The sequence below is a fragment of the Oncorhynchus kisutch genome, linkage group LG6, assembly GCF_002021735.2.
Source record: "Oncorhynchus kisutch isolate 150728-3 linkage group LG6, Okis_V2, whole genome shotgun sequence".
NCBI lineage: Eukaryota > Metazoa > Chordata > Actinopteri > Salmoniformes > Salmonidae > Oncorhynchus > Oncorhynchus kisutch.
The window spans coordinates 4652008-4679518 of record NC_034179.2 but is presented as its reverse complement, the minus strand read 5'-3'; the positions used below and the strand labels follow the sequence as shown (position 1 = coordinate 4679518).

The following is a 27511-nucleotide window of genomic DNA, read 5'->3' as shown; positions in this document are numbered from 1 at the left end:
CAACACATTGACTGTAGTACTCGCACTGCGAAAACACTCGATCACTTTGACTCCAACTTCCAGGATGCCTACAAGGACCTCCCCCGCCCTCCTTTCGGCAAATCTGACCACAACTCCATTTTGCTCCTCTCTTCCTATAGGCAGAAACTCAATCAGGAAGTACCTGTATTAAGGTATATTTAACGCTGGTCTGACCAATCGGAATCCACACTTCAAGTTTGTTTTGATCACGCAGACTGGGATATGTTCCCGAGAATAACATTGACGAAAACACTGATACGGTGACTGAGTTTATCAGGAAGTGTATAGGACATGTTGTACCCACTGTGACTATTAAAACCTACCCTAACCAGAAACCATGGATAGCTGGCAGCATTCGCACATAACTGAAAGCTCGACCCACCACATTTAACCAGGGCAAGGCGACTGGGAATATGGCCGAATACAAACAGTGTAGTTATTCCCTCCGCAAGTCAATCAAACAGGTTAAACGTCAGTATAGGGTGGAGTCGCAATTCAATGGCTTAGACACGAGACGTACAGACAATCACGGACTACAAAAGGAAAACCAGCCATGTCGCGGACGCCAACGTCTTGCTTCTGGACAAGCTAAACACCTTCTGTGTGTTCTCTTTTTGACTCTGTTTTGTATATTTACAGTCAGAACGCCAGAATTTACTCCATCTCCAAAGCTATCATACTCTAATTCCATTGATTTCAAAACTCGGTCCTCCAGAAAGTGGAGAGCAACACTGATGCAGTTCTACTACGTGATATCTTTAAAAAAAATCTGTGTTAGAAAGCATTACCTTTCACATACTGAGCAGCTCATGTTATAGACAGAAGCGTGTTACATGGCAGACCAATCCGAACTCATCTCACTACACATGTCCAGCCCACTCATTATCCCAGCCAATCATGGCTAGCAGGACGGTTGCTGACTTTTTTTGTGACTAAACAAACTAGACTCGTGATTTAACAATTTGATTCATAGTTTACAGATGGCATACACGTTTGTTATAAAGTTTACATGCTCCAGAAGGCATTTTGATGTTTTTTAAAGTTTATGTTCAAATGGCTCTCCTGTGAATTTTTTTTATTTATTAAACCTTTATTTAACTTGGCAAGTCAGTTAGGAACAAATTCTTATTTACAATGACGGGCAGTGACAGGGGCTGCCTCCTGCAGTGACAGGGGCTGCCTCCTGCAGTGACAGGGGCTGCCTCCTGCAGTGACAGGGGCTGCCTCCTGCAGTGACAGGGGCTGCCTCCTGCAGTGACAGGGGCTGCCTCCTGCAGTGACAGGGGCTGCCTCCTGCAGTGACAGGGGCTGCCTCCTGCAGTGACAGGGGCTGCCTCCTGCAGTGACAGGGGCTGCCTCCTGCAGTGACAGGGGCTGCCTCCTGCAGTGACAGGGGCTGCCTCCTGCAGTGACAGGGGCTGCCTCCTGCAGTGACAGGGGCTGCCTCCTGCAGTGACAGGGGCTGCCTCCTGCAGTGACAGGGGCTGGAATGAAAAATAATTGTTTTTATAATATATATATATAGGACAAAGCACACATCATGACAAGAGAGACAACACAACACTACATAAATAGAGACCTAAGACAACAACATAGCAAGGCAGCAACACATGACAACAACATGGTAGCAGCACAAAACATGGTAGCAACACAAAACATGGTAGCAGCACAACATGGTAGCAACACAACATGGTAGCAACACAACATGGTAGCAGCACAAAACATGGTAGCAGCACAAAACATGGTAGCAACACAACATGGTAGCAGCACAAAACATGGTACAAACATTATTGGGCACAGACAAACAGCACAAAGGGCAAGAAGGTAGAGACAACAACGTCTTTGAATGAATAGATTAAAGATAAACCTGTCCAGGTTGAGTGTTTGTTGCAGCCCGTTCCAGTTGCTAGCTGCAGTGAACTGAAAAGAGGAGCGACCCAGGGATGTCGCTGCTCTTAAAGGAGGCATGTTTTGGAATATTTTTGTATTCTGTACAGGCTTCCTTCTTTTCACTCTGTCATTTAGGTAAGTAATTGTGGAGTAACTACAATGTTGTTGGCATCACGTGTCTTAGTGACGCGGAATTAAAATCTTCTTTTCAGTTCACTGCAGCTAGCAACTGGAACGAGCTGCAACAAACACTCAACCTGGACTGTTTTATCTTTAATCTATTCATTCAAAGACGTTGTTGTCTCTACCTTCTTGCCCTTTGTGCTGTTTGTCTGTGCCCTCTCCACTTTCTGGAGGACCGAGTTTTGAAATCAATGGAATTAGAGTATGATAGCTATGGAGATGGAGTAAATTCTGGCGTTTTGACTGCAAATATACAAAACAGCAACAAGAACAGAAGCCTCCATGATCCGTGGAGGTTCCTGCTTGTTGTTTTTGTTGTCCTGAGATAGAATGTTTACAACAGATAACAGATGAAGACTCTTCTCAAGGAGTAGAAGGGTCGGCATTTCATCATCAGTCATACCAAGATAGGACTTCCACACCATTTACTGTTGATGGTTCTGGAATGTTTATACCTTTATCTTCAGAATTTGTTCTTATTGACTGACTTTGCCTAGTTAAATAACGGCAATTAAGGTTAAAAATCTTCAGAACCCTCTTTGGTTTCTCTTTACATCTCTGAAATACCAGTGAGTTGGTGGCCATTTAAAAAATACAAATAACACATTGGATTAGGTTGAGGTATTGAGTGATTGGACCTTTGCCCACGGCATCAGATGATGATCCATGAAATCATGGCCTTGGTTCACATAGTGTCCTTTGCATGTCTTTCTGCCTGTCTGTATATGCCATGCCATTTAAACACAGTTTGCATTGTCAGATGTAATCTTGCTCCATCTACAAAAACAAACAGACATTAATTAGTGTTGTTGCAATCTGTGAGAAAAGCAAATAATGTGTTAATACAATTGTAACCTGGATTCCTACCATAATATCACTGGACATCAGATGGATGACCTCAGACCTCAGATATTCCAGGATGAGATAGTGAAGGCTTTGTGTTCCATAAAGTGTCCAATGTTGTTGGTCGTGTGGTTTGGCCTCAGGCCGCTCTCTCTCTCTCTCTCAATTCAATTCAATTCGAGGGGCCTTATTGGCATGGGAAACATGTGTTAACATTGCCAAAGCAAGTGAGGTAGATAATATACAAAAGTCTCTCTCTGTCTCTGTCTGTCTGTCTGTCTGTCTGTCTGTCTGTCTGTCTGTGTTCCTCGTCCAATCAGATTGATTCAACTCTTAGTTACTTTCTGCTTCAAGCTGTAATTAGGAACTGTCTGTGTGATTTGGGTTTTACTTCTACTACAGAACGTCTGTATCTGCTATTTATGGAATATCCCTCCTGTTAGTTCTTCCACTGTAGACAGGCCCTAGACCTGTCACCTACATGTTTATAGACCGTATGTAATATCATTCCACTGTAGACAGGCCCTAGACCTGTCACCTACATGTTTATAGAAAGTATATAACGTCCTTCCACTGTAGACAGGCCCTAGACCTGTCACCTACATGTTTATAGAAAGTATATATTTTTATTTTATTTTACCTTTATTTAACCAGGCAAGTCAGTTAAGAACACATTCTTATTTTCAATGACGGCCTGGGAACAGTGGGTTAACTGCCTGTTCAGGGGCAGAACGACAGATTTGTACCTTGTCAGCTCGGGGGTTTGAACTCGCAACCTTCCGGTTACTAGTCCAATGCTCTAACCACTAGGCTAACGTCCTTCCACTGTAGACAGGCCCTAGACCTGTCACCTACATGTTTATAGACAGTATATAACATCCTTCCGCTGTAGATAGGTCTAGGGCCTGTCACCTACATGTTTATAGACCGTATATAACATCCTTCCACTGTAGACAGGCCCTAGACCTGTCACCTACATGTTTATAGAAAGTGTAACATCCTTCCACTGTAGATAGGTCTAGGACCTGTTATTACATGTTTATAGACAGTATATAACGTCCTTCCACTGTAGATAGGTCTAGGACCTGTTATTACATGTTTATAGACAGTATATAACGTCCTTCCACTGTAGATAGGTCTAGGACCTGTTATTACATGTTTATAGACAGTATATAACGTCCTTCCACTGTAGATAGGTCTAGGACCTGTTATTACATGTTTATAGACAGTATATAACGTCCTTCCACTGTAGATAGGTCTAGGACCTGTTATTACATGTTTATAGACAGTATATAACGTCCTTCCACTGTAGATAGGTCTAGGACCTGTTATTACATGTTTATAGACAGTATATAACATCCTTCCACTGTAGATAGACCTAGGACCTGTTATTACATGTTTATAGAAAGTGTAACATCCTTCCACTGTAGATAGGTCTAGGACCTGTTATTACATGTTTATAGACAGTATATAACGTCCTTCCACTGTAGATAGGTCTAGGACCTGTTATTACATGTTTATAGACAGTATATAACATCCTTCCACTGTAGATAGGTCTAGGACCTGTTATTACATGTTTATAGACAGTGTAATGCCAGTTTGTATGTTTAGACTCTAGCCCGGTCTTATATGTAATGCAAAGATACATATAGAGAACAGTTAGCTAAACACACAGTTAGCTTAACACACGGTTAGCTTAACACACGGTTAGCTTAACACACGGTTAGCTTAACACACGGTTAGCTCAACACACGGTTAGCTCAACGCACAGTTAGCTAAACACACGGTTAGCTCAACGCACGGTTAGCTCAACGCACAGTTAGCTAAACACACAGTTAGCTAAACGCACAGTTAGCTAAATGCACAGCTAGTTAAACGCACAGTTAGTTAAACGCACAGTTAGTTAAACGCACAGTTAGCTAAACACACAGTTAGCTCAAACACACAGTTAGCTAAACACAGTTAGCTAAACACACAGTTAGTTCAAACACACAGTTAGCTAAAACACACAGTTAGCTCAAACACACAGTTAGCTAAAACACACAGTTAGTTCAAACACACAGTTAGTTCAAACACACAGTTAGCTAAACACACTATTTCCAGACTGTTAATGCTGTACTGTACAGGGGAAACACTGTATGTTGGAATTTTATTTTATTTTATTTTATTCAGTTTATTTAAGGACAGAAAGTCACGTTAAACCCATAACAGCATCTCGCCCATGGTCATAAACCCATAACAGCATCTCTACCACGGTCATTAATGATTGAACAGATTCTGGCTCCACAGAAAGTGCTGCTCTGCCATCATCAGTTTCCTTCCCCAGTTCAGCACACATTATTCTGTCTTCTTAGCTGCACCTTGGGAATTACAGTGTGTGTGTGTGTGTGTGTGTGTGTGTGTGTGTGTGTGTGTGTGTGTGTGTGTGTGTGTGTGTGTGTGTGTGTGTGTGTGTGTGTGTGTGTGTGTGTGTGTGTGTGTGTGTGTGTGTGTGTGTGTGTGTGTGTGTGTGTGTGTGTGTGTGTGGAGGGGTGTGTGTGTGTGTGTGTGTGTGAGCCACGTTTACTGTCTGCAACAGTTCCATCATGTGTCGTCATTGATCACGATCAGTAGCATTGATTAGCCAAATAATCAATCAGAATGATTGAACAATCTTGAATGTTAGGATTGACCTAGAGTTACCTTGGAAAGGCACATTGTTCTTTTTATTGGTGTGTTACGGTAACCAAGGTTACATCTGTAATGATCAGACGGCCTACGCACTACACTAACAGAGAAACGTCTGTCTGTCTGTCACTCTGTCCTTAAAGTGAATCTATCCGCTTCTGGCTGGACAGGTGATGAGGTCATTCATCCACACTTCCAAAGCCATGACGGGGCTTCTGAAATGTTGTCCTTCAAGTTGCTCAGTTACTGGTGAAAGGTGAAGGAGGAAGGGTTTTCCATTACAATGGTGACGTTATCTTCAGATCTGGCTTTGCTGTATATTTATTTTATTTTATTTCCTCTTAGAAAGATTAGCGAAGAACTCATAGTACTCATGAGAACAGGAAGTTATTGATCTGTCAGTACTCATAGTAATCATGAGAACAGGAAGTTATTGATCTGTCAGTACTCATAGTACTCATGAGAACAGGAAGTTATTGATCTGTCAGTACTCATAGTACTCATGAGAACAGGAAGTTATTGATCTGTCAGTACTCATAGTACTCATGAGAACAGGAAGTTATTGATCTGTCAGTACTCATGAGAACAGGAAGTTATTGATCTGTCAGTACTCATAGTAATCATGAGAACAGGAAATTATTGATCTGTCAGTACTCATAGTACTCATGAGAACAGGAAGTTATTGATCTGTCAGTACTCATGAGAACAGGAAGTTATTGATCTGTCAGTACTCATAGTACTCATGAGAACAGGAAGTTATTGATCTGTCAGTACTCATAGTACTCATGAGAACAGGAAGTTATTGATCTGTCAGTACTCATGAGAACAGGAAGTTATTGATCTGTCAGTACTCATAGTACTCATGAGAACAGGAAGTTATTGATCTGTCAGTACTCATAGTACTCATGAGAACAGGAAGTTATTGATCTGTCAGTACTCATAGTACTCATGAGAGCAGGAAGTTATTGATCTGTCAGTACTCATAGTACTCATGAGAACAAGAAGTTATTGATCTGTCAGTACTCATAGTACTCATGAGAACAAGAAGTTATTGATCTGTCAGTACTCATAGTACTCATGAGAACAGGAAGTTATTGATCTGTCAGTACTCATAGTACTCATGAGAACAGGAAGTTATTGATCTGTCAGTACTCATAGTACTCATGAGAACAGGAAGTTATTGATCTGTCAGTACTCTTAGTACTCATGAGAACAGGAAGTTATTGATCTGTCAGTACTCATAGTACTCATGAGAACAAGACGCTATTGATCTGTCAGTACTCATGAGAACAAGAAGTTATTGATCTGTCAGTACTCATAGTACTCATGAGAACAAGAAGTTATTGATCTGTCAGTACTCGTAGTACTCATGAGAACAGGAAGTTATTGATCTGTCAGTACTCATAGTACTCATGAGAACAAGACGCTATTGATCTGTCAGTACTCATGAGAACAAGAAGTTATTGATCTGTCAGTACTCATAGTACTCATGAGAACAAGACGTTATTGATCTGTCAGTACTCATAGTACTCATGAGAACAAGACGTTATTAATCTGTCAGTACTCATAGTAATCATGAGAACAAGAAGTTATTGATCCGTCAGTACTCATAGTACTCATGAGAACAATAAGTTATTGATCTGTCAGTACTCATGAGAACAAGAAGTTATTGATCTGTCAGTACTCATAGTACTCATGAGAACAATAAGTTATTGATCTGTCAGTACTCATAGTACTCATGAGAACAATAAGTTATTGATCTGTCAGTACTCATGAGAACAAGAAGTTATTGATCTGTCAGTACTCATAGTACTCATGAGAACAAGAAGTTATTGATCTGTCAGTACTCATAGTACTCATGAGAACAAGAAGTTATTGATCTGTCAGTACTCATAGTACTCATGAGAACAAGAAGTTATTGATCTGTCAGTACTCATAGTACTCATGAGAACAAGAAGTTATTGATCTGTCAGTACTCATAGTACTCATGAGAACAAGAAGTTATTGATCTGTCAGTACTCATGAGAACAAGAAGTTATTGATCTGTCAGTACTCATGAGAACAAGAAGTTATTGATCTGTCAGTACTCATAGTACTCATGAGAACAATAAGTTATTGATCTGTCAGTACTCATAGTACTCATGAGAACAAGAAGTTATTGATCTGTCAGTACTCATAGTACTCATGAGAACAAGAAGTTATTGATCTGTCAGTACTCATAGTACTCATGAGAACAAGAAGTTATTGATCTGTCAGTACTCATAGTACTCATGAGAACAAGAAGTTATTGATCTGTCAGTACTCATAGTACTCATGAGAACAAGAAGTTATTGATCTGTCAGTACTCATAGTACTCATGAGAACAATAAGTTATTGATCTGTCAGTACTCATAGTAATCATGAGAACAAGAAGTTATTGATCTGTCAGTACTCATAGTACTCATGAGAACAAGAAGTTATTGATCTGTCAGTACTCATAGTACTCATGAGAACAAGAAGTTATTGATCTGTCAGTACTCGTAGTACTCATGAGAACAAGAAGTTATTGATCTGTCAGTACTCATAGTACTCATGAGAACAAGAAGTTATTGATCTGTCAGTACTCATAGTACTCATGAGAACAAGAAGTTATTGATCTGTCAGTACTCATGAGAACAAGACGTTATTGATCTGTCAGTACTCATAGTACTCATGAGAACAATAAGTTATTGATCTGTCAGTACTCATAGTACTCATGAGAACAAGAAGTTATTGATCTGTCAGTACTCATAGTACTCATGAGAACAAGAAGTTATTGATCTGTCAGTACTCATAGTACTCATGAGAACAAGAAGTTATTGATCTGTCAGTACTCATAGTACTCATGAGAACAAGAAGTTATTGATCTGTCAGTACTCATAGTACTCATGAGAACAAGAAGTTATTGATCTGTCAGTACTCATAGTACTCATGAGAACAATAAGTTATTGATCTGTCAGTACTCATAGTAATCATGAGAACAAGAAGTTATTGATCTGTCAGTACTCATAGTACTCATGAGAACAAGAAGTTATTGATCTGTCAGTACTCATAGTACTCATGAGAACAAGAAGTTATTGATCTGTCAGTACTCGTAGTACTCATGAGAACAAGAAGTTATTGATCTGTCAGTACTCATAGTACTCATGAGAACAAGAAGTTATTGATCTGTCAGTACTCATAGTACTCATGAGAACAAGAAGTTATTGATCTGTCAGTACTCATAGTAATCATGAGAACAAGAAGTTATTGATCTGTCAGTACTCATAGTACTCATGAGAACAATAAGTTATTGATCTGTCAGTACTCATGAGAACAAGAAGTTATTGATCTGTCAGTACTCATAGTACTCATGAGAACAAGAAGTTATTGATCTGTCAGTACTCATAGTACTCATGAGAACAAGAAGTTATTGATCTGTCAGTACTCATGAGAACAAGAAGTTATTGATCTGTCAGTACTCATGAGAACAAGAAGTTATTGATCTGTCAGTACTCATAGTACTCATGAGAACAAGAAGTTATTGATCTGTCAGTACTCACAGTACTCATGAGAACAAGAAGTTATTGATCTGTCAGTACTCATAGTACTCATGAGAACAAGAAGTTATTGATCTGTCAGTACTCGTAGTACTCATGAGAACAAGAAGTTATTGATCTGTCAGTACTCATAGTACTCATGAGAACAAGAAGTTATTGATCTGTCAGTACTCATAGTACTCATGAGAACAATAAGTTATTGATCTGTCAGTACTCATGAGAACAAGAAGTTATTGATCTGTCAGTACTCATGAGAACAAGCAGTTATTGATCTGTCAGTACTCATAGTACTCATGAGAACAAGAAGTTATTGATCTGTCAGTACTCATAGTACTCATGAGAACAAGAAGTTATTGATCTGTCAGTACTCATAGTACTCATGAGAACAAGAAGTTATTGATCTGTCAGTACTCATAGTACTCATGAGAACAAGAAGTTATTGATCTGTCAGTACTCATAGTACTCATGAGAACAATAAGTTATTGATCTGTCAGTACTCATAGTACTCATGAGAACAAGAAGTTATTGATCTGTCAGTACTCATAGTACTCATGAGAACAAGAAGTTATTGATCTGTCAGTACTCGTAGTACTCATGAGAACAAGAAGTTATTGATCTGTCAGTACTCATAGTACTCATGAGAACAAGAAGTTATTGATCTGTCAGTACTCATAGTACTCATGAGAACAAGAAGTTATTGATCTGTCAGTACTCATAGTAATCATGAGAACAAGAAGTTATTGATCTGTCAGTACTCATAGTACTCATGAGAACAAGAAGTTATTGATCTGTCAGTACTCATAGTACTCATGAGAACAAGAAGTTATTGATCTGTCAGTACTCATAGTACTCATGAGAACAAGAAGGTATTGATCTGTCAGTACTCATAGTACTCATGAGAACAAGAAGTTATTGATCTGTCAGTACTCATGAGAACAAGAAGTTATTGATCTGTCAGTACTCATGAGAACAAGAAGTTATTGATCTGTCAGTACTCATAGTACTCATGAGAACAATAAGTTATTGATCTGTCAGTACTCATAGTACTCATGAGAACAAGAAGTTATTGATCTGTCAGTACTCATAGTACTCATGAGAACAAGAAGTTATTGATCTGTCAGTACTCATAGTAATCATGAGAACAAGAAGTTATTGATCTGTCAGTACTCATAGTACTCATGAGAACAAGAAGTTATTGATCTGTCAGTACTCATAGTAATCATGAGAACAAGAAGTTATTGATCCGTCAGTACTCATAGTACTCATGAGAACAAGAAGTTATGGATATGTCAGTACTCCTAGTACTCATGAGAACAAGAAGTTATGGATATGTCAGTACTCAGAGTACTCATGAGAATGTGAGTGACCTCACTTTACATTATATGGCGTAATGTAAAAGATGGGTCTTTCTTTTCTATGTTATCCAGTTAAATGTAACTAAATGTAATAGAAAATGTAATCTAAGTAACTATTAACCAGTTAAATGTAACTAAATGTAATAGGAAATGTAATCTAAGTAATACCCAAAAGTAATTATTTATTATGAGAGGTCCATAAACAATAACTAGTAATGCTGCTTACTCAAAGAAAGGTTAAAATCTCACCTTTCTGGTAAAAATGGTTATGCATTGTGTAGTCACTTTTAAGGAGACTAGCTCCAGTGCACAGTACAAATATTGATGTGATGTATTTCCTGTTCAGCAAAACTGTTTGAATAGGGCTTGAAATGACTGATATGCTTTCTAAATATAGTTTAATCAAATTATAGAAAGCACTAACTATAAGATTCCACCTTCTTTTAAAACTTTTAAACCCCCCCCCCCCCCCCCCCCATGTTCTCCCGGAGTTTCCCCCCCATCTCTGTGAATGTCTCAGAGCTCTAGCTTGGCTCCCTGAACCCGTTGGAGACTGTGAGGGTGTTGGTGAATGGAGAAAGGTAGAGGCAGGCGCAGGACACAGAGATGAGTATAGTCCGACAGTTTACTCAAAAATGAAAAACAACATTCAAACACAAGAACACAAAGCCACATGACAAACAATAACACACAGTACAGAGAGGGAAGCCAGAGGCGGCAGGGTAGCATAGTGGTTAGAGTGTTGGACTAGTAACCGGAAGGTTGTGAGTTCAAACCCCCGAGCTGACAAGGTACAAGTCTGTCGTTCTGCCCCTGAACAGGCAGTTAACCCACTGTTCCCAGGCCGTCATTGAAAATAAGAATGTGTTCTTAACTGACTTGCCTGGTTAAATAAAGGTAAAATTTAAAATTTAAAAATAAGGAACATATTAAATGTAATAGAAATCAGGTGTGAATAATGAAGACAACACCAAATGAAACATGGATCGGTAGCGACTAGAAAGCCGCTGACGTCGACCGCCGAACGAACAGAGGGACCAACCTCGGAGGAAGTCGTGACAGAGACTTGCCTTTCATCTCATATTAATCTTGTCCGTCTATGACAGGGATGGGCAACTGGTTTAGGCCCTCAGGACCAATAAAATAAAAAAATACTGTAGATTTTATTTATTTTTCTGAACTTAGTCAGGGTCTCAACTTCCTGTTGACAGTTAGAGTAATAGAATACAAAAGGTGAAATTTTCAGCAGACACTCAATTATCTCATGTCAGCAACATTGTTTTAGATTGGTAAATGAATCTAGCAGCCAGCTATCTTAACTTGATCATTAGTCATCAGTTATCATATTAAAAACTGTAAACATTTGCCTAGAATTACAGGGACATGCGTTAGAATTTGTGGTCCCCACCCCTATCAAAGTTGTCCATCCCTGGTCTATGACAAACAGAAAGTGTTTTTGTTTACAATCTATGAAAATGTTGATCAGAACCGGTACCAGAACCATGCAGGTCCATACATCTGAGCTTTGCTATGTATAGAAATGCCATTGGTGATGTTGTATTGTTGAATACATCATGATTTGATCATCATTACCTTAAAATGTTGCCTGCATACATGTAAATTATGCTGTAATGCTGGAAATCATGGTGAGGCCCTCTACTCAGCTAGGAGCTGGTGAGGCCCTCTGCTCAGCTAGGAGCTGGTGAGGCCCTCTTACTCAGCTAGGAGCTGGTGAGGTCCTCTGCTCAGCTAGGAGCTGGTGAGGCCCTCTGCTCAGCTAGGAGCTGGTGAGGCCCTCTGCTCAGCTAGGAGCTGGTGAGGCCCTCTTACTCAGCTAGGAGCTGGTGAGGCCCTCTTACTCAGCTAGGAGCTGGTGAGGCCCTCTACTCAGCTAGGAGCTGGTGAGGCCCTCTTACTCAGCTAGGAGCTGGTGAGGCCCTCTTACTCAGCTAGGAGCTGGTGAGGCCCTCTACTCAGCTAGGAGATTGTGAGGCCCTCTCCTCAGCTAGGAGCTGGTGAGGCCCTCTTACTCAGCTAGGAGCTGGTGAGGCCCTCTACTCAGCTAGGAGCTGGTGAGGCCCTCTTACTCAGCTAGGAGCTGGTGAGGCCCTCTGCTCAGCTAGGAGCTGGTGAGGCCCTCTGCTCAGCTAGGAGCTGGTGAGGCCCTCTGCTCAGCTAGGAGCTGGTGAGGCCCTCTGCTCAGCTAGGAGCTGGTGAGGCCCTCTGCTCAGCTAGGAGCTGGTGAGGCCCTCTTACTCAGCTAGGAGCTGGTGAGGCCCTCTTACTCAGCTAGGAGCTGGTGAGGCCCTCTACTCAGCTAGGAGCTGGTGAGGCCCTCTTACTCAGCTAGGAGCTGGTGAGGCCCTCTTACTCAGCTAGGAGCTGGTGAGGCCCTCTTACTCAGCTAGGAGCTGGTGAGGCCCTCTACTCAGCTAGGAGATGGTGAGGCCCTCTCCTCAGCTAGGAGCTGGTGAGGCCCTCTTACTCAGCTAGGAGCTGGTGAGGCCCTCTTACTCAGCTAGGAGCTGGTGAGGCCCTCTACTCAGCTAGGAGCTGGTGAGGCCCTCTTACTCAGCTAGGAGCTGGTGAGGCCCTCTTACTCAGCTAGGAGCTGGTGAGGCCCTCTTACTCAGCTAGGAGCTGGTGAGGCCCTCTACTCAGCTAGGAGCTGGTGAGGCCCTCTTACTCAGCTAGGAGCTGGTGAGGCCCTCTTACTCAGCTAGGAGCTGGTGAGGCCCTCTTACTCAGCTAGGAGATGGTGAGGCCCTCTACTCAGCTAGGAGCTGGTGAGGCCCTCTACTCAGCTAGGAGCTGGTGAGGCCCTCTTACTCAGCTAGGAGCTGGTGAGGCCCTCTTACTCAGCTAGGAGATGGTGAGGCCCTCTACTCAGCTAGGAGCTGGTGAGGCCCTCTTACTCAGCTAGGAGCTGGTGAGGCCCTCTTACTCAGCTAGGAGATGGTGAGGCCCTCTGCTCAGCTAGGAGCTGGTGAGGCCCTCTTACTCAGCTAGGAGCTGGTGAGGCCCTCTTACTCAGCTAGGAGCTGGTGAGGCCCTCTTACTCAGCTAGGAGCTGGTGAGGCCCTCTTACTCAGCTAGGAGCTGGTGAGGCCCTCTTACTCAGCTAGGAGCTGGTGAGGCCCTCTACTCCGCTAGGAGATGGTGAGGCCCTCTGCTCCGCTAGGAGATGGTGAGGCCCTCTGCTCTGCTGGCCTTGAGAACAAAGCTGAGAGGGAGAGGAGGTTAACCTCTGTCTGTCCTGACTGTTGTTAGAACTTGTTATATCCTATGGGCCCTGGTCTAAAGTTGTAATAAGGTGCCAAATATCACTCCAGGATCTCTGTAAAGACTGAAGAGGCCACTGACACCTGGAGGAGCATTAGAGGCCCTTCATAGAGGCTCTAAATAATGGCCCTTCATAGTCAATTATGTAATTGAAAGCAGATAACTATCACTAGATTGTAAACTGGTTGGAATGCCGTCTTTTCTACCAGCTTGGTGTCTTACCACATCGTTATGGAAATCAGGCCCCAGACCGATACACAGACAGGACAGTAGACCACACAGACAGTGGACCACACTGACAGCCAAGACAGTTGACCAGACAGACAGTACAGTAGACCAGACAGACAGTACAGTAGACCAGACAGCCAGGACAGTAGAACAGACAGACAGGACAGTACACCAGGCAGACAGTACACCAGGCAGACAGCACACCAGGCAGACAGCACACCAGGCAGACAGCACACCAGACAGACAGTAGACCACACAGACAGTAGACCAGACAGACAGCAGACCAGACCGACCAGACATACAGAGATGCTCCAGCTAGATAAAGACCAAACAGACCAATTCATTATGAAGTAATTAGGGGACTGTAATATTGTCCCTAATTGCTACAGTGACAATTAACCGCTGTCAAGACAAGAGGGAAGTAGTGAACCTGTTGACCACTGACAAGACAAGAGGGAAGTAGTGAACCTGTTGACCACTGTCAAGACAAGAGGGAAGTAGTGAACCTGTTGACCACTGTCAAGACAAGAGGGAAGTAGTGAACCTGGTGACCACTGTCAAGACAAGAGGGAAGTAAGTAGCTAACCTGTTGACCACTGACAAGACAAGAGGGAAGTAAGTAGCTAACCTAACACTCAGACAGGTTCAGATCTGGTCAGGCAACATTTCTCCTGAAGAAGACAATAGGCCCCATTGATTGAGTTACACATCACATCTTCCACTACGGACGTAGTAGGTCTGATTTACAGGTTGTGTTCTTCACCGGGCAGTCGGGCACTCTACTCTGAATTTTTCTAATCATACATGAATATGATGCGAAAGTAGCAATAAAGATCTCCTTAGCCAGGCATGTTGTTTTGGATATTATGGAAAAGCAGGGAACATGCCAAGATCGCTGCTTCAACTGGATACGCAAAGCTTTTAAACCAAACTTGTATGTATTCTTATATTATTGTCCGGTGAAGGATTATTCCGCTTATATCCTAGTGCACTACTTTTGACCAGAACCCTATGGGCCCTGGTCAAAACAAAGTAGTGCACTACATAGGGAATAGGGTTCCATAGGGCTCTGGTCTAAAGTAGTGCACTATATAGGGAATAGGGTTCCATAGGACTCTGGTCTAAAGTAGTGCACTATATAGGGAATAGGGTGCCATAGGACTCTGGTCTAAAGTAGTGCACTACATAGGGAATAGGGTGCCATTTGGGATGACGTCGTATGCTCATAAGCAGGCTGTTACAGTGGTAGTATAAATCCGCTTGGCGTGGCTTTAAAGCACCATGGATATGACATAACCTCAAATTAAACCGCATTGGTGGGAATGATGTCAATGATCTTTGTCAGGCTGTAATAAGTAAATTGATACAGTCCAAATCAAATCAAATTGTTTTGGTAGCATATACATATTTAGGTAGCATATACATATGTTTTTGCGGGTGTAGCTAAATGCTTGTGTTCCTAGCTCCAACAGTACAGTAATATCTAACTAAATGCTTGTGTTTCTAGCTCCAACAGTGCAGTAATATCTAACTAAATGCTTGTGTTCCTAGCTCCAACAGTACAGTAATATCTAACTAAATGCTTGTGTTTCTAGCTCCAACAGTGCAGTAATATCTAACTAAATGCTTGTGTTCCTAGCTCCAACAGTACAGTAATATCTAGCTAAATGGTGGTGTTCCTAGCTCCAACAGTGCAGTAATATCTAACTAAATGCTTGTGTTCCTAGTTCCAACAGTGTAGTAATATCTAACTAAATGCTTGTGTTCCTAGCTCCAACAGTGCAGTAATATCTAACTAAATGCTTGTGTTCCTAGCTCCAACAGTGCAGTAATATCTAACTAAATGCTTGTGTTCCTAGCTCCAACAGTGTAGTAATATCTAACTAAATGCTTGTGTTCCTAGCTCCAACAGTGCAGTAGTATCTAACTAAATGCTTGTGTTCCTAGCTCCAACAGTGCAGTAATATCTAACTAAATGCTTGTGTTCCTAGCTCCAACAGTGTAGTAATATCTAACTAAATGCTTGTGTTCCTAGCTCCAACAGTGCAGTAATATCTAACTAAATGCTTGTGTTCCTAGCTCCAACAGTGCAGTAATATCTAACTAAATGCTTGTGTTCCTAGCTCCAACAGTGCAGTAGTATCTAACTAAATGCTTGTGTTCCTAGCTCCAACAGTGCAGTAGTATCTAACTAAATGCTTGTGTTCCTAGCTCCAACAGTGCAGTAATATCTAACTAAATGCTTGTGTTCCTAGCTCCAACAGTGCAGTAATATCTAACTAAATGCTTGTGTTCCTAGCTCCAACAGTGCAGTAATATCTAACTAAATGCTTGTGTTCCTAGCTCTAACAGTGCAGTAGTATCTAACTAAATGCTTGTGTTCCTAGCTCCAACAGTGCAGTAATATCTAACTAAATGCTTGTGTTCCGAGCTCCAACAGTGCAGTAATATCTAACTAAATGCTTGTGTTCCTAGCTCCAACAGTGCAGTAATATCTAACTAAATGCTTGTGTTCCTAGCTCTAACAGTGCAGTAGTATCTAACTAAATGCTTGTGTTCCTAGCTCCAACAGTGCAGTAGTATCTAACTAAATGCTTGTGTTCCTAGCTCCAACAGTGTAGTAGTATCTAACTAAATGCTTGTGTTCCTAGCCCCAACAGTGCAGTAATATCTAATGCTTGTGTTCCTAGCTCCAACAGTGCAGTAGTATCTAACTAAATGCTTGTGTTCCTAGCTCCAACAGTGTAGTAATATCTAACTAAATGCTTGTGTTCCTAGCCCCAACAGTGCAGTAATATCTAATGCTTGTGTTCCTAGCTCCAACAGTGCAGTAGTATCTAACTAAATGCTTGTGTTTCTAGCTCCAACAGTGTAGTAGTATCTAACTAAATGCTTGTGTTCCTAGCTCCAACAGTGCAGTAGTATCTAACTAAATGCTTGTGTTCCTAGCTCCAACAGTGTAGTAATATCTAACTAAATGCTTGTGTTCCTAGCTCCAACAGTACAGTAGTATCTAACTAAATGCTTGTGTTTCTAGCTCCAACAGTGCAGTAATATCTAACTAAATGCTTGTGTTCCTAGCTCCAACAGTGCAGTAGTATCTAACTAAATGCTTGTGTTCCTAGCTCCAACAGTGCAGTAGTATCTAACTAAATGCTTGTGTTCCTAGCTCCAACAGTGCAGAAATATCTAACTAAATGCTTGTGTTCCTAGCTCCAACAGTGCAGTAATATCTAACTAAATGCTTGTGTTCCTAGCTCCAACAGTGCAGTAGTATCTAACTAAATGCTTGTGTTCCTAGCTCCAACAGTGCAGTAGTATCTAACTAAATGCTTGTGTTCCTAGCTCCAACAGTGCAGTAATATCTAACTAAATGCTTGTGTTCCTAGCTCCAACAGTGCAGTAATATCTAACTAAATGCTTGTGTTCCTAGCTCCAACAGTGCAGTAATATCTAACTAAATGCTTGTGTTCCTAGCTCCAACAGTGCAGTAGTATCTAACTAAATGCTTGTGTTCCTAGCTCCAACAGTGTAGTAATATCTAACTAAATGCTTGTGTTCCTAGCTCCAACAGTGCAGTAGTATCTAGCTAAATGCTTGTGTTCCTAGCTCCAACAGTGCAGTAATATCTAACTAAGTGCTTGTGTTCCTAGCTCCAACAGTGCAGTAGTATCTAGCTAAATGCTTGTGTTCCTAGCTCCTACAGTGCAGTAATATCTAGCTAAATGCTTGTGTTCCTAGCTCCAACAGTGCAGTAATATCTAGCTAAATGCTTGTGTTCCTAGCTCCAACAGTGCAGTAGTATCTAACTAAATGCTTGTGTTCCTAGCTCCAACAGTGTAGTAGTATCTAACTAAATGCTTGTGTTCCTAGCTCCAACAGTGCAGTAGTATCTAACTAAATGCTTGTGTTCCTAGCTCCAACAGTGCAGTAATATCTAACTAAATGCTTGTGTTCCTAGCTCCAACAGTGCAGTAGTATCTAACTAAATGCTTGTGTTCCTAGCTCCAACAGTGCAGTAGTATCTAACTAAATGCTTGTGTTCCTAGCTCCAACAGTGCAGTAGTATCTAACTAAATGCTTGTGTTCCTAGCTCCAACAGTACAGTAGTATCTAACTAAATGCTTGTGTTCCTAGCTCCAACAGTGCAGTAATATCTAACTAAATGCTTGTGTTCCTAGCTCCAACAGTGCAGTAATATCTAACTAAATGCTTGTGTTCCTAGCTCCAACAGTACAGTAATATCTAACTAAATGCTTGTGTTCCTAGCTCCAACAGTGCAGTAATATCTAACTAAATGCTTGTGTTCCTAGCTCCAACAGTGCAGTAGTATCTAACTAAATGCTTGTGTTCCTAGCTCCAACAGTGCAGTAATATCTAACTAAAAATAATAAATCTAAAAGTAAAATAATGGAATTAAGAAATAAATATATATTAGGAACGATCAATGTCGGAGTGTCATTGACTAAAATACAGTACATACATATGAGATGAGTAAAGCAGTGTGTGAACGTTATTAAAGTGATCAGTGATTCCATGTCTATGTATATGGGGCAACAGCCTCTAAGGTGCAGGGTTGATGTTGTCATTTTAGAGGCTATACAGAACGTTTGCCTTCAATTGAGCCAAAAAGGGATCCCCTTAAATGGACAGAAATATTGTCCATAAATATCCTCATTGGAAATAAAGGGCCACAACCTCTCCACACCCCTAAAAATCATGTTTTTACATTAGTATTCTGTTCTCTAAGTAATGTTATGACTTTGGATGTATTTAAACCCCCTGATCCAAAAGACACGAAGCCTCACAGTCACAACCAGCTAAATCTCTCTCTGATCTAAACTCGTAATCCCACTGACTGTGGGGAAGAACTGGGAGTGTCCTCACTAAGTTGAGTACAAACACAAAGACACCTCATGATTTCGTGTTTAGACAGGATCGTTGTTAAAATGTGTGCGGTTCCATTACTTACGTTTGAGTCATGACCCTGATAGCATCACTCTGGCGTTGTATCAGTGTGTGGAATGTGTAAAGCAGAGCTTGAAGCTAATCTCTGTCTCTGTCTCTGTCTGTCAGTGGACTAAACAGGTCGGGCACTGTGTGCAGAGGGTTAAACTATTTATCGATTTCCACTGATCGATATCTGAGCTCAGATCTTGTTGCCACGTGCCCTAACCCTAACCCAGCAGCACAATGGGTGGCTCTGTGATGAAGAGAGGCCGTTCCAGCCAGGATCCTGTCAACACCTTGTTCAACACCTTGTTCAACACCCTGTCAACACCTTGTTCAACACCTTGTTCAACACCTTGTTCAACACCCTGTTCAACACCCTGTCAACACCTTGTTCAACACCTTGTTCAACACCTTGTTCAACACCCTGTCCAACACCTTGTTCAACACCCTGTTCAACACCCTGTCCAACACCTTGTTCAACACCCTGTTCAACACCCTGTTCAACACCCTGTCCAACACCCTGTCCAACACCTTGTTCAACACCCTGTTCAACACCCTGTCCAACACCTTGTTCAACACCCTGTTCAACACCCTGTCCAACACCCTGTCCAACACCTTGTTCAATACCCTGGCAACACCTTGTTCAACACCTTGTTCAACACCATGTTCAACACCCTGTCCAACACCTTGTTCAACACCCTGTCCAACACCTTGTTCAACACCCTGTCAACACCCTGTTCAACCCCTTGTTCAACACCTTGATCAACACCTTGATCAACACCCCGTCAACACCTTGTTCAACACCTTGTTCAACACCCTGTCTGTCAACACCTTGGTCAACACCTTGTTCAACACCTTGTTCAACACCCTGTTCAACACCTTGTTCAACACCTTGTTCAACACCCTGACAACCCCTTGGTCAACTCCCTGTCAACACCTTCTTCAACACCCTGTCCAACACCTTGTTCAACACCCTGTCTGTCAACACCTTGTTCAACACCCTGCCAACACCTTGTTCAACACCTTGTTCAACACCTTGGTCAACACCTTGTTCAATACCCTGCCAACACCTTATTCAAACCCTGTCTGTCAACACCTTGTTCAATACCCTGCCAACACCTTGTTCAACACCCTGTCTGTCCAACACCCTGTCCAACACCTTGTTCAACACCCTGTCTGTCAACACCCTGTCCAACACCTTGTTCAACACCTTGTTCAACACCCTGTCTGTCAACACCTTGTTCAATACCTTGTTCAACGCCCTGTCTGTCAACACCCTGTCTGTCAACACCCAGTCTGTCAACACCCTGTCTATCAACACCTTGTTCAACACCCTGTCTATCAACACCTTGTTCAACACCTTGGTCAACACCTTGTTCAATACCCTGCCAACACCTTATCCAACACCCTGTCCAACACCTTGTTCAACACCTTGTTTAACACCTTGTTCAACACCCTGTCTGTCAACACCCTGTCTGTCAACACCTTGGTCAATACCTTTCTCAACACCTTGTTCAACACCCTGTCTGTCAACACCCTGTCCAACACCTTGTTCAACACCTTGTTCAACACCCTGTCTGTCAACACCCTGTCTGCCAACACCTTGGTCAATACCTTTCTCAACACCTTGTTCAACACCCTGTCTGTCAACACCCTGTCCAACACCTTGTTCAACACCTTGTTCAACACCCTGTCTGTCAACACCCTGTCTACCAACACCTTGGTCAATACCTTTCTCAACATCTTGTACAACACCCTGTCTGTCAACACCCTGTTCAACACCCTGTTCAATACCTTGTTCAACACCCTGTCTGTCAACACCCTGTTCAATATCTTGTTCAACACCCTGTCTGTCAACACCCTGTCTCTCAACACCCTGTTCAATACCTTGTTCAACACCCTGTCTGTCAACACCCTGTTCAACACCCCGTCTGTCAACACCCTGTCTGTCAACACCTTGTTCAATACCTTTTTCAACACCCTGTCTGTCAACACCCTGTTCAACACCCTGTTCAATACCTTGTTCAATACCTTGTTCAATACCTTGTTCAACACCTTATTCAACGCTCAATCATGATCTCTGTCATTTAAAGTTTTAAGCAAATGTAGCCGATGTGAAATGGCTAGCTAGTTAGCGGTGGTGCGCGCTAGTGGAGTTTCAATCGGTGACGCCATGGCGAGGGGACGTACGTGAAGTCTATACTGTTACACAAACAAACACTACAATTGGGGATAAGATCATCAACTAAATGACTATAATGTCAAATGTTAACGTGATGTCTAATCCGTGTCTTTCTCTTCTTTGTTTCTCACAGAAAAAGATGTCCTGACGCGGCACTCCAAACAGTAAACGTTACCCTGCTGTATCCCTCTTCCTCATCTCAACCTGCTCTTCCTCCTCCTCCTGTACTTCCTGCTCCTCCAGAACCGACTATTGGTACCGTTGGTTCCTTCCTTGGGTCCCCAACCCTCACTCGGCCGGTTGACAAATCTCCGCTTTCCCACTCCTCTCCGCTCCCCCGGTCCTCGTCCCTGAGCCTCCTCTCCCCCCCCCGGTCCTCGTCCCTCAACCTCCTCTCCCCCCTCGCCCCACTTCCCCACGTCCCCGGTAACATGTCCATCGCCCTGAAGCAGGTCTTCAACAAGGACAAGACCTTCCGGCCCAAGCGTAAGTTTGAGCCGGGGACGCAGCGTTTCGAGTTGCATAAAAAGGCCCAGGTGTCGCTGAGCTCCGGGGTTGACCTACGGGCGGCGGTAGCTCTGCCCCACGGGGAGGATCTGAACGACTGGGTGGCCATGCACGTAGTTGACTTCTTCAACAGGATAAACCTCATCTACGGGACGGTGTGTGAGTTCTGCACGGAGAAGAGTTGTCCGGTCATGTCCGGAGGTCCTAGGTATGAGTACCGATGGCAGGACGATCACAAGTACAAGAAACCAACGGCTCTACCGGCTCCCAAGTACATGAACTTGCTGATGGACTGGATCGAGGTCCAGATCAACAATGAGGATATCTTCCCCACCAGCATGGGTGAGTACTCTGGGTCTGCTGTAACTATATGTACAGTGGGGCAAAAAAGTATTTAGTCAGCCACCAATTGTGCAAGTTCTCCCACTTAAAAATATGAGAGGCCTGTAATACTTATTTTCCACCATAATTTGCAAATAAATTCATTAAAAATCCTACAATGTGATTTTCTGGATTTTTTCCCCCTCATTTTGTCTGTCATAGTTGAAGTGTAACCTATGATGAAAATTACAGGCCTCTCTCATCTTTTTAAGTGGGAGAACTTGCACAATTGGTGGCTGACTAAATACTTTTTTGCCCCACTGTACATCAGCCACACACAACAGACCCAGACAGTCTTTTTTTAGGAACTAGAAGCAGTGCTAGTGGGTAATATCACTCAGCAAACAAGGCCTGTAAAAACAAATCCATTATAAAAACCAATGTAGTGATATTTTGGTTGTTTGTTTTATAACCCATTGGTTCATACGCCACTGTGATATACAATAAGACCCGTGATATACAACAAAAAGACAACAGTCACACAACGGTAGAATAAATTCAACCACACCTTCTGTTTCATCACAAAACCGAAGAACAACAATCTGTCAGAAGTCCACAAAGCAAATAACGAATGTACTGTAACGGCAGGGTAGCCTAGTGGTTAGAGTGTAGAGGCGGCAGGTAGCCTAGTGGTTAGAGTGTAGAGGCGGCAGGTAGCCTAGTGGTTAGAGTGTAGAGGCGGCAGGTAGCCTAGTGGTTAGAGTGTAGAGGCGGCAGGTAGCCTAGTGGTTAGAGTGTAGAGGCGGCAGGTAGCCTAGTGGTTAGAGTGTAGAGGCGGCAGGTAGCCTAGTGGTTAGAGTGTAGAGGCGGCAGGGTAGCCTAGTGGTTAGAGTGTAGAGGAGGCAGGTAGCCTAGTGGTTAGAGTGTAGAGGAGGCAGGTAGCCTAGTGGTTAGAGTGTAGAGGAGGCAGGTAGCCTAGTGGTTAGAGTGTAGGGGTGGCAGGTAGCCTAGTGGTTAGAGTGTAGTGGAGGCAGGCAGCCTAGTGGTTAGAGTGTAGTTGGCGGCAGGGTAGCCTAGTGGTTAGAGTGTAGAGGCGGCAGGTAGCCTAGTGGTTAGAGTGTAGAGGCGGCAGGTAGCCTAGTGGTTAGAGTGTAGAGGCGGCAGGTAGCCTAGTGGTTAGAGTGTAGAGGCGGCAGGTAGCCTAGTGGTTAGAGTGTAGAGGAGGCAGGTAGCCTAGTGGTTAGAGTGTAGAGGCGGCAGGTAGCCTAGTGGTTAGAGTGTGGAGGCGGCAGGTAGCCTAGTGGTTAGAGTGTAGAGGAGGCAGGGTAGCCTAGTGGTTAGAGTGTAGAGGCGGCAGGTAGCCTAGTGGTTAGAGTGTAGAGGCGGCAGGTAGCCTAGTGGTTAGAGTGTAGAGGCGGCAGGGTAGCCTAGTGGTTAGAGTGTAGAGGCGGCAGGTAGCCTAGTGGTTAGAGTGTAGAGGCGGCAGGTAGCCTAGTGGTTAGAGTGTAGAGGCGGCAGGTAGCCTAGTGGTTAGAGTGTAGAGGCGGCAGGTAGCTTAGTGGTTAGAGTGTAGAGGCGGCAGGTAGCCTAGTGGTTAGAGTGTAGAGGCGGCAGGGTAGCCTAGTGGTTAGAGTGTAGAGGCGGCAGGGTAGCCTAGTGGTTAGAGTGTAGAGGCGGCAGGTAGCCTAGTGGTTAGAGCGTTGGACTAGTAACTGGAAGGTTGTAAGTTCAAATCCCCGAGCTGACAAGATACAAATCTGTCCTTCTGCCCCTGAACAAGGCAGTTAACCCGCTGTTCCTAGGCTGTTGTTGAAAATAAGAATTTGTTGTTAACTGACTTGCCTAGTTAAATAAAGGTACAACAGCTCAGCGCTGATTGGCTAATTATTATTATTATTATTTTTATTTCATCAAGTCAGGCCAAATGGCTTTCTGGCATCAATCAATCAAACACTACGGCCGCAACATCAGCAGCAACAGCATCAGATACATGGTCTACACATACTGAGACAGAGAGGTGCTGTTTCACTGTCCAGACAGCATCAGATACATGGTCTACACATACTGAGACAGAGAGGTGCTGTTTCACTGTCCAGACAGCATCAGATACATGGTCTACACATACTGAGACAGAGAGGTGCTGTTTCACTGTCCAGACAGCATCAGATACATGGTCTACACATACTGAGACAGAGAGGTGCTGTTTCACTGCCCAGACAGCATCAGATACATGGTCTACACATACTGAGACAGAGAGGTGCTGGTTCACTGCCCAGACAGCATCAGATACATGGTCTACACATACTGAGACAGAGAGGTGCTGTTTCACTGTCCAGACAGCATCAGATACATGGTCTACACATACTGAGACAGAGAGGTGCTGTTTCACTGTCCAGACAGCATCAGATACATGGTCTACACATACTGAGACAGAGAGGTGCTGTTTCACTGTCCAGACAGCATCAGATACATGGTCTACACATACTGAGACAGAGAGGTGCTGTTTCACTGTCCAGACAGCATCAGATACATGGTCTACACATACTGAGACAGAGAGGTGCTGTTTCACTGTCCAGACAGCATCAGATACATGGTCTACACATACTGAGACAGAGAGGTGCTGGTTCACTGTCCAGACAGCATCAGATACATGGTCTACACATACTGAGACAGAGAGGTGCTGTTTCACTGTCCAGACAGCATCAGATACATGGTCTACACATACTGAGACAGAGAGGTGCTGTTTCACTGTCCAGACAGCATCAGATACATGGTCTACACATACTGAGACAGAGAGGTGCTGGTTCACTGTCCAGACAGCATCAGATACATGGTCTACACATACTGAGACAGAGAGGTGCTGTTTCACTGCCCAGACAGCATCAGATACATGGTCTACACATACTGAGACAGAGAGGTGCTGTTTCACTGTCCAGACAGCATCAGATACATGGTCTACACATACTGAGACAGCATCAGATACATGGTCTACACATACTGAGACAGAGAGGTGCTGTTTCACTGTCCAGACAGCATCAGATACATGGTCTACACATACTGAGACAGAGAGGTGCTGTTTCTCTCGCTCAGATAATTTCTCTGGTGAGATTAAGCCACTTGCGAATTTACAGAAATGTATGAAATCTCAGAGAGATAAAAGATTTTAAAAAATATACATCGAATTTTGATTGGTCAAAAATATTTGAGTAATCCTGGCTTCCCATCTATTAATACACTGCCACCAACAAGATGGACGTGAACAATTACAACAGTTTGGGTTCACACGGGTTGTTACTACAGTATGTTGAGACATGACAATGTCCATCTGAACCTTTGTCACCTAGGAAATCTGTCTCACCGGACCATCTCAAACAGTAGTTGAGCATCCCCTGCATTAGAGGATAAGGAACGTCTTGGGAATTTTTTCAGACTAGCATCGGTGACGGAATTCCTGTTGCGGAAAATTCCTGTAATATTCTGAAAATGTCCAGGTTTGACAGAAATCCTGGAGCGGAGCTGGGAAGTTACTGGATTACTAGGCTTCCATACTGTCCTGTGGAGTTACTGTAACAATATACAGGTTTGACAGAAATCCTGGAGCGGAGTTGGGAAGTTACTGGATTACTAGGCTTCCATACTGTCCTGTGGAGTTACTGTAACAATATACAGCATTAGATCAGGAGTCCGGGCCCTCTTGGACTCAGGGTATTACAAGGAACACTGCTCATTGTAATGGCTGCCTTGACGCTGACATGAAAAGTCAGGTGATCCGGAGGCGGACGCTAATTGGATAGAACCACTAACAGCTATTGACCTATGACCTACAGTATGACCTTCCTCCTGTCACCTGTCACCTGTCAAACCTGCTCTTAGTCACCACTACAAGCAGTCTAAGGAGCGCCCTGGTGAACAGTATTACTATGAGGAATAGGGTGCTGTTTTGGGGTCCGACAAAGTTTATCGCTTGGAAAAAAACAGCTGATGGTTGTCAGTCTGGTAACAGGTGATAGGTGTCAGAGTGTAGTAACAGCTGATGGGTGTCAGTCTGGTAACAGGCGATGGGTGTCAGTCTGGTAACAGGTGATGGGTGTCAGTCTGGTAACAGGTGATGGGTGTCAGTCTGGTAACAGGTGATGGGTGTCAGTCTGGTAACAGGTGATAGGTGTCAGAGTGTAGTAACAGCTGATGGGTGTCAGTCTGGTAACAGGTGATAGGTGTCAGAGTGTAGTAACAGCTGATGGGTGTCAGTCTGGTAACAGGCGATGGGTGTCAGTCTGGTAACAGGTGATGGGTGTCAGTCTGGTAACAGGTGATGGGTGTCAGTCTGGTAACAGGTGATGGGTGTCAGTCTGGTAACAGGTGACGGGTGTCAGAGTGTAGTAACAGGTGATGGGTGTCAGAGTGTAGTAACAGGTGATGGGTGTCAGTCTGGTAACAGGTGATGGGTGCCAGTCTGGTAACAGCTGATGGGTGTCAGTCTGGTAACAGGTGATGGGTGTCAGTCTGGTAACAGGTGATGGGTGTCAGTCTGGTAACAGGTGATGGGTGTCAGTCTGGTAACAGGTGATGGGTGTCAGTCTGGTAACAGGTGATGGGTGTCAGTCTGGTAACGGTGATGGGTGTCAGTCTGGTAACGGTGATGGGTGTCAGTCTGGTAACAGGTGATGGGTGTCAGTCTGATAACAGGTGATGGGTGTCAGTCTGGTAACAGGTGATGGGTGTCAGTCTGGTAACAGGTGATGGGTGTCAGTCTGGTAACAGGTGATGGGTGTCAGTCTGGTAACGGTGATGGGTGTCAGTCTGGTAACAGGTGATGGGTGTCAGTCTGATAACAGGTGATGGGTGTCAGTCTGGTAACAGGTGATGGGTGTCAGTCTGGTAACAGGTGATGGGTGTCAGTCTGGTAACGGTGATGGGTGTCAGTCTGGTAACAGGTGATGGGTGTCAGTCTGATAACAGGTGATGGGTGTCAGAGTGTAGTAACAGCTGATGGGTGTCAGTCTGGTAACAGGTGATGGGTGTCAGTCTGGTAACGGTGATGGGTGTCAGTCTGATAACAGGTGATGGGTGTCAGTCTGGTAACAGGTGATGGGTGTCAGTCTGGTAACAGGTGATGGGTGTCAGTCTGGTAACAGGTGATGGGTGTCAGTCTGGTAACAGGTGATGGGTGTCAGTCTGGTAACAGATAATGGGTGTCAGTCTGATAATGGGTGTCAGAGTACAGCAGCAGTATCGTCCTCAGTTCAGCCTTTGAATAATGTAGATACATCTGATCTGCCAATGCTCTGGTGAGCCACGCAAATGGAACCTTATTCCATTTATAGTGCACTACTTTTAACCAGGGCCCACAGGGGACCCACAGGGCTCAGATCAGAAGAAGTGCACTATATAGGGAATAGGGTGCCGTTTGGAACGAGTCCCTAGCCTGTTCCCACCACGGTGTCACCATGATATCCAGGATGATTCCCTTTGTTCCATGGCCGGCAGCCTGTCACCGCATGGCGACCGTGAGAGTTCTCTCC

General features: G+C 43.5%; 1 protein-coding gene across 4 annotated transcripts in view; it reads left to right on the top strand.

Annotated features, from left to right (window-relative positions):
- Positions 1 to 27511, top strand: part of LOC109881431 (MOB kinase activator 3B) — a 62537-nt gene that overhangs the window by 18673 nt on the left and 16353 nt on the right. For 2 of the 4 annotated variants that reach the window (XM_031826038.1, XM_020473568.2), the window contains exon 2: positions 21295 to 22010. In XM_031826038.1, coding sequence (XP_031681898.1) covers positions 21295 to 22010 — 716 coding nt within the window. Of the gene's footprint in view, positions 1 to 14760; positions 14961 to 21294; positions 22011 to 27511 lie in introns of those variants that run through there. The other 2 variants (XM_031826036.1, XM_031826037.1) reach the window with 2 other exon arrangements.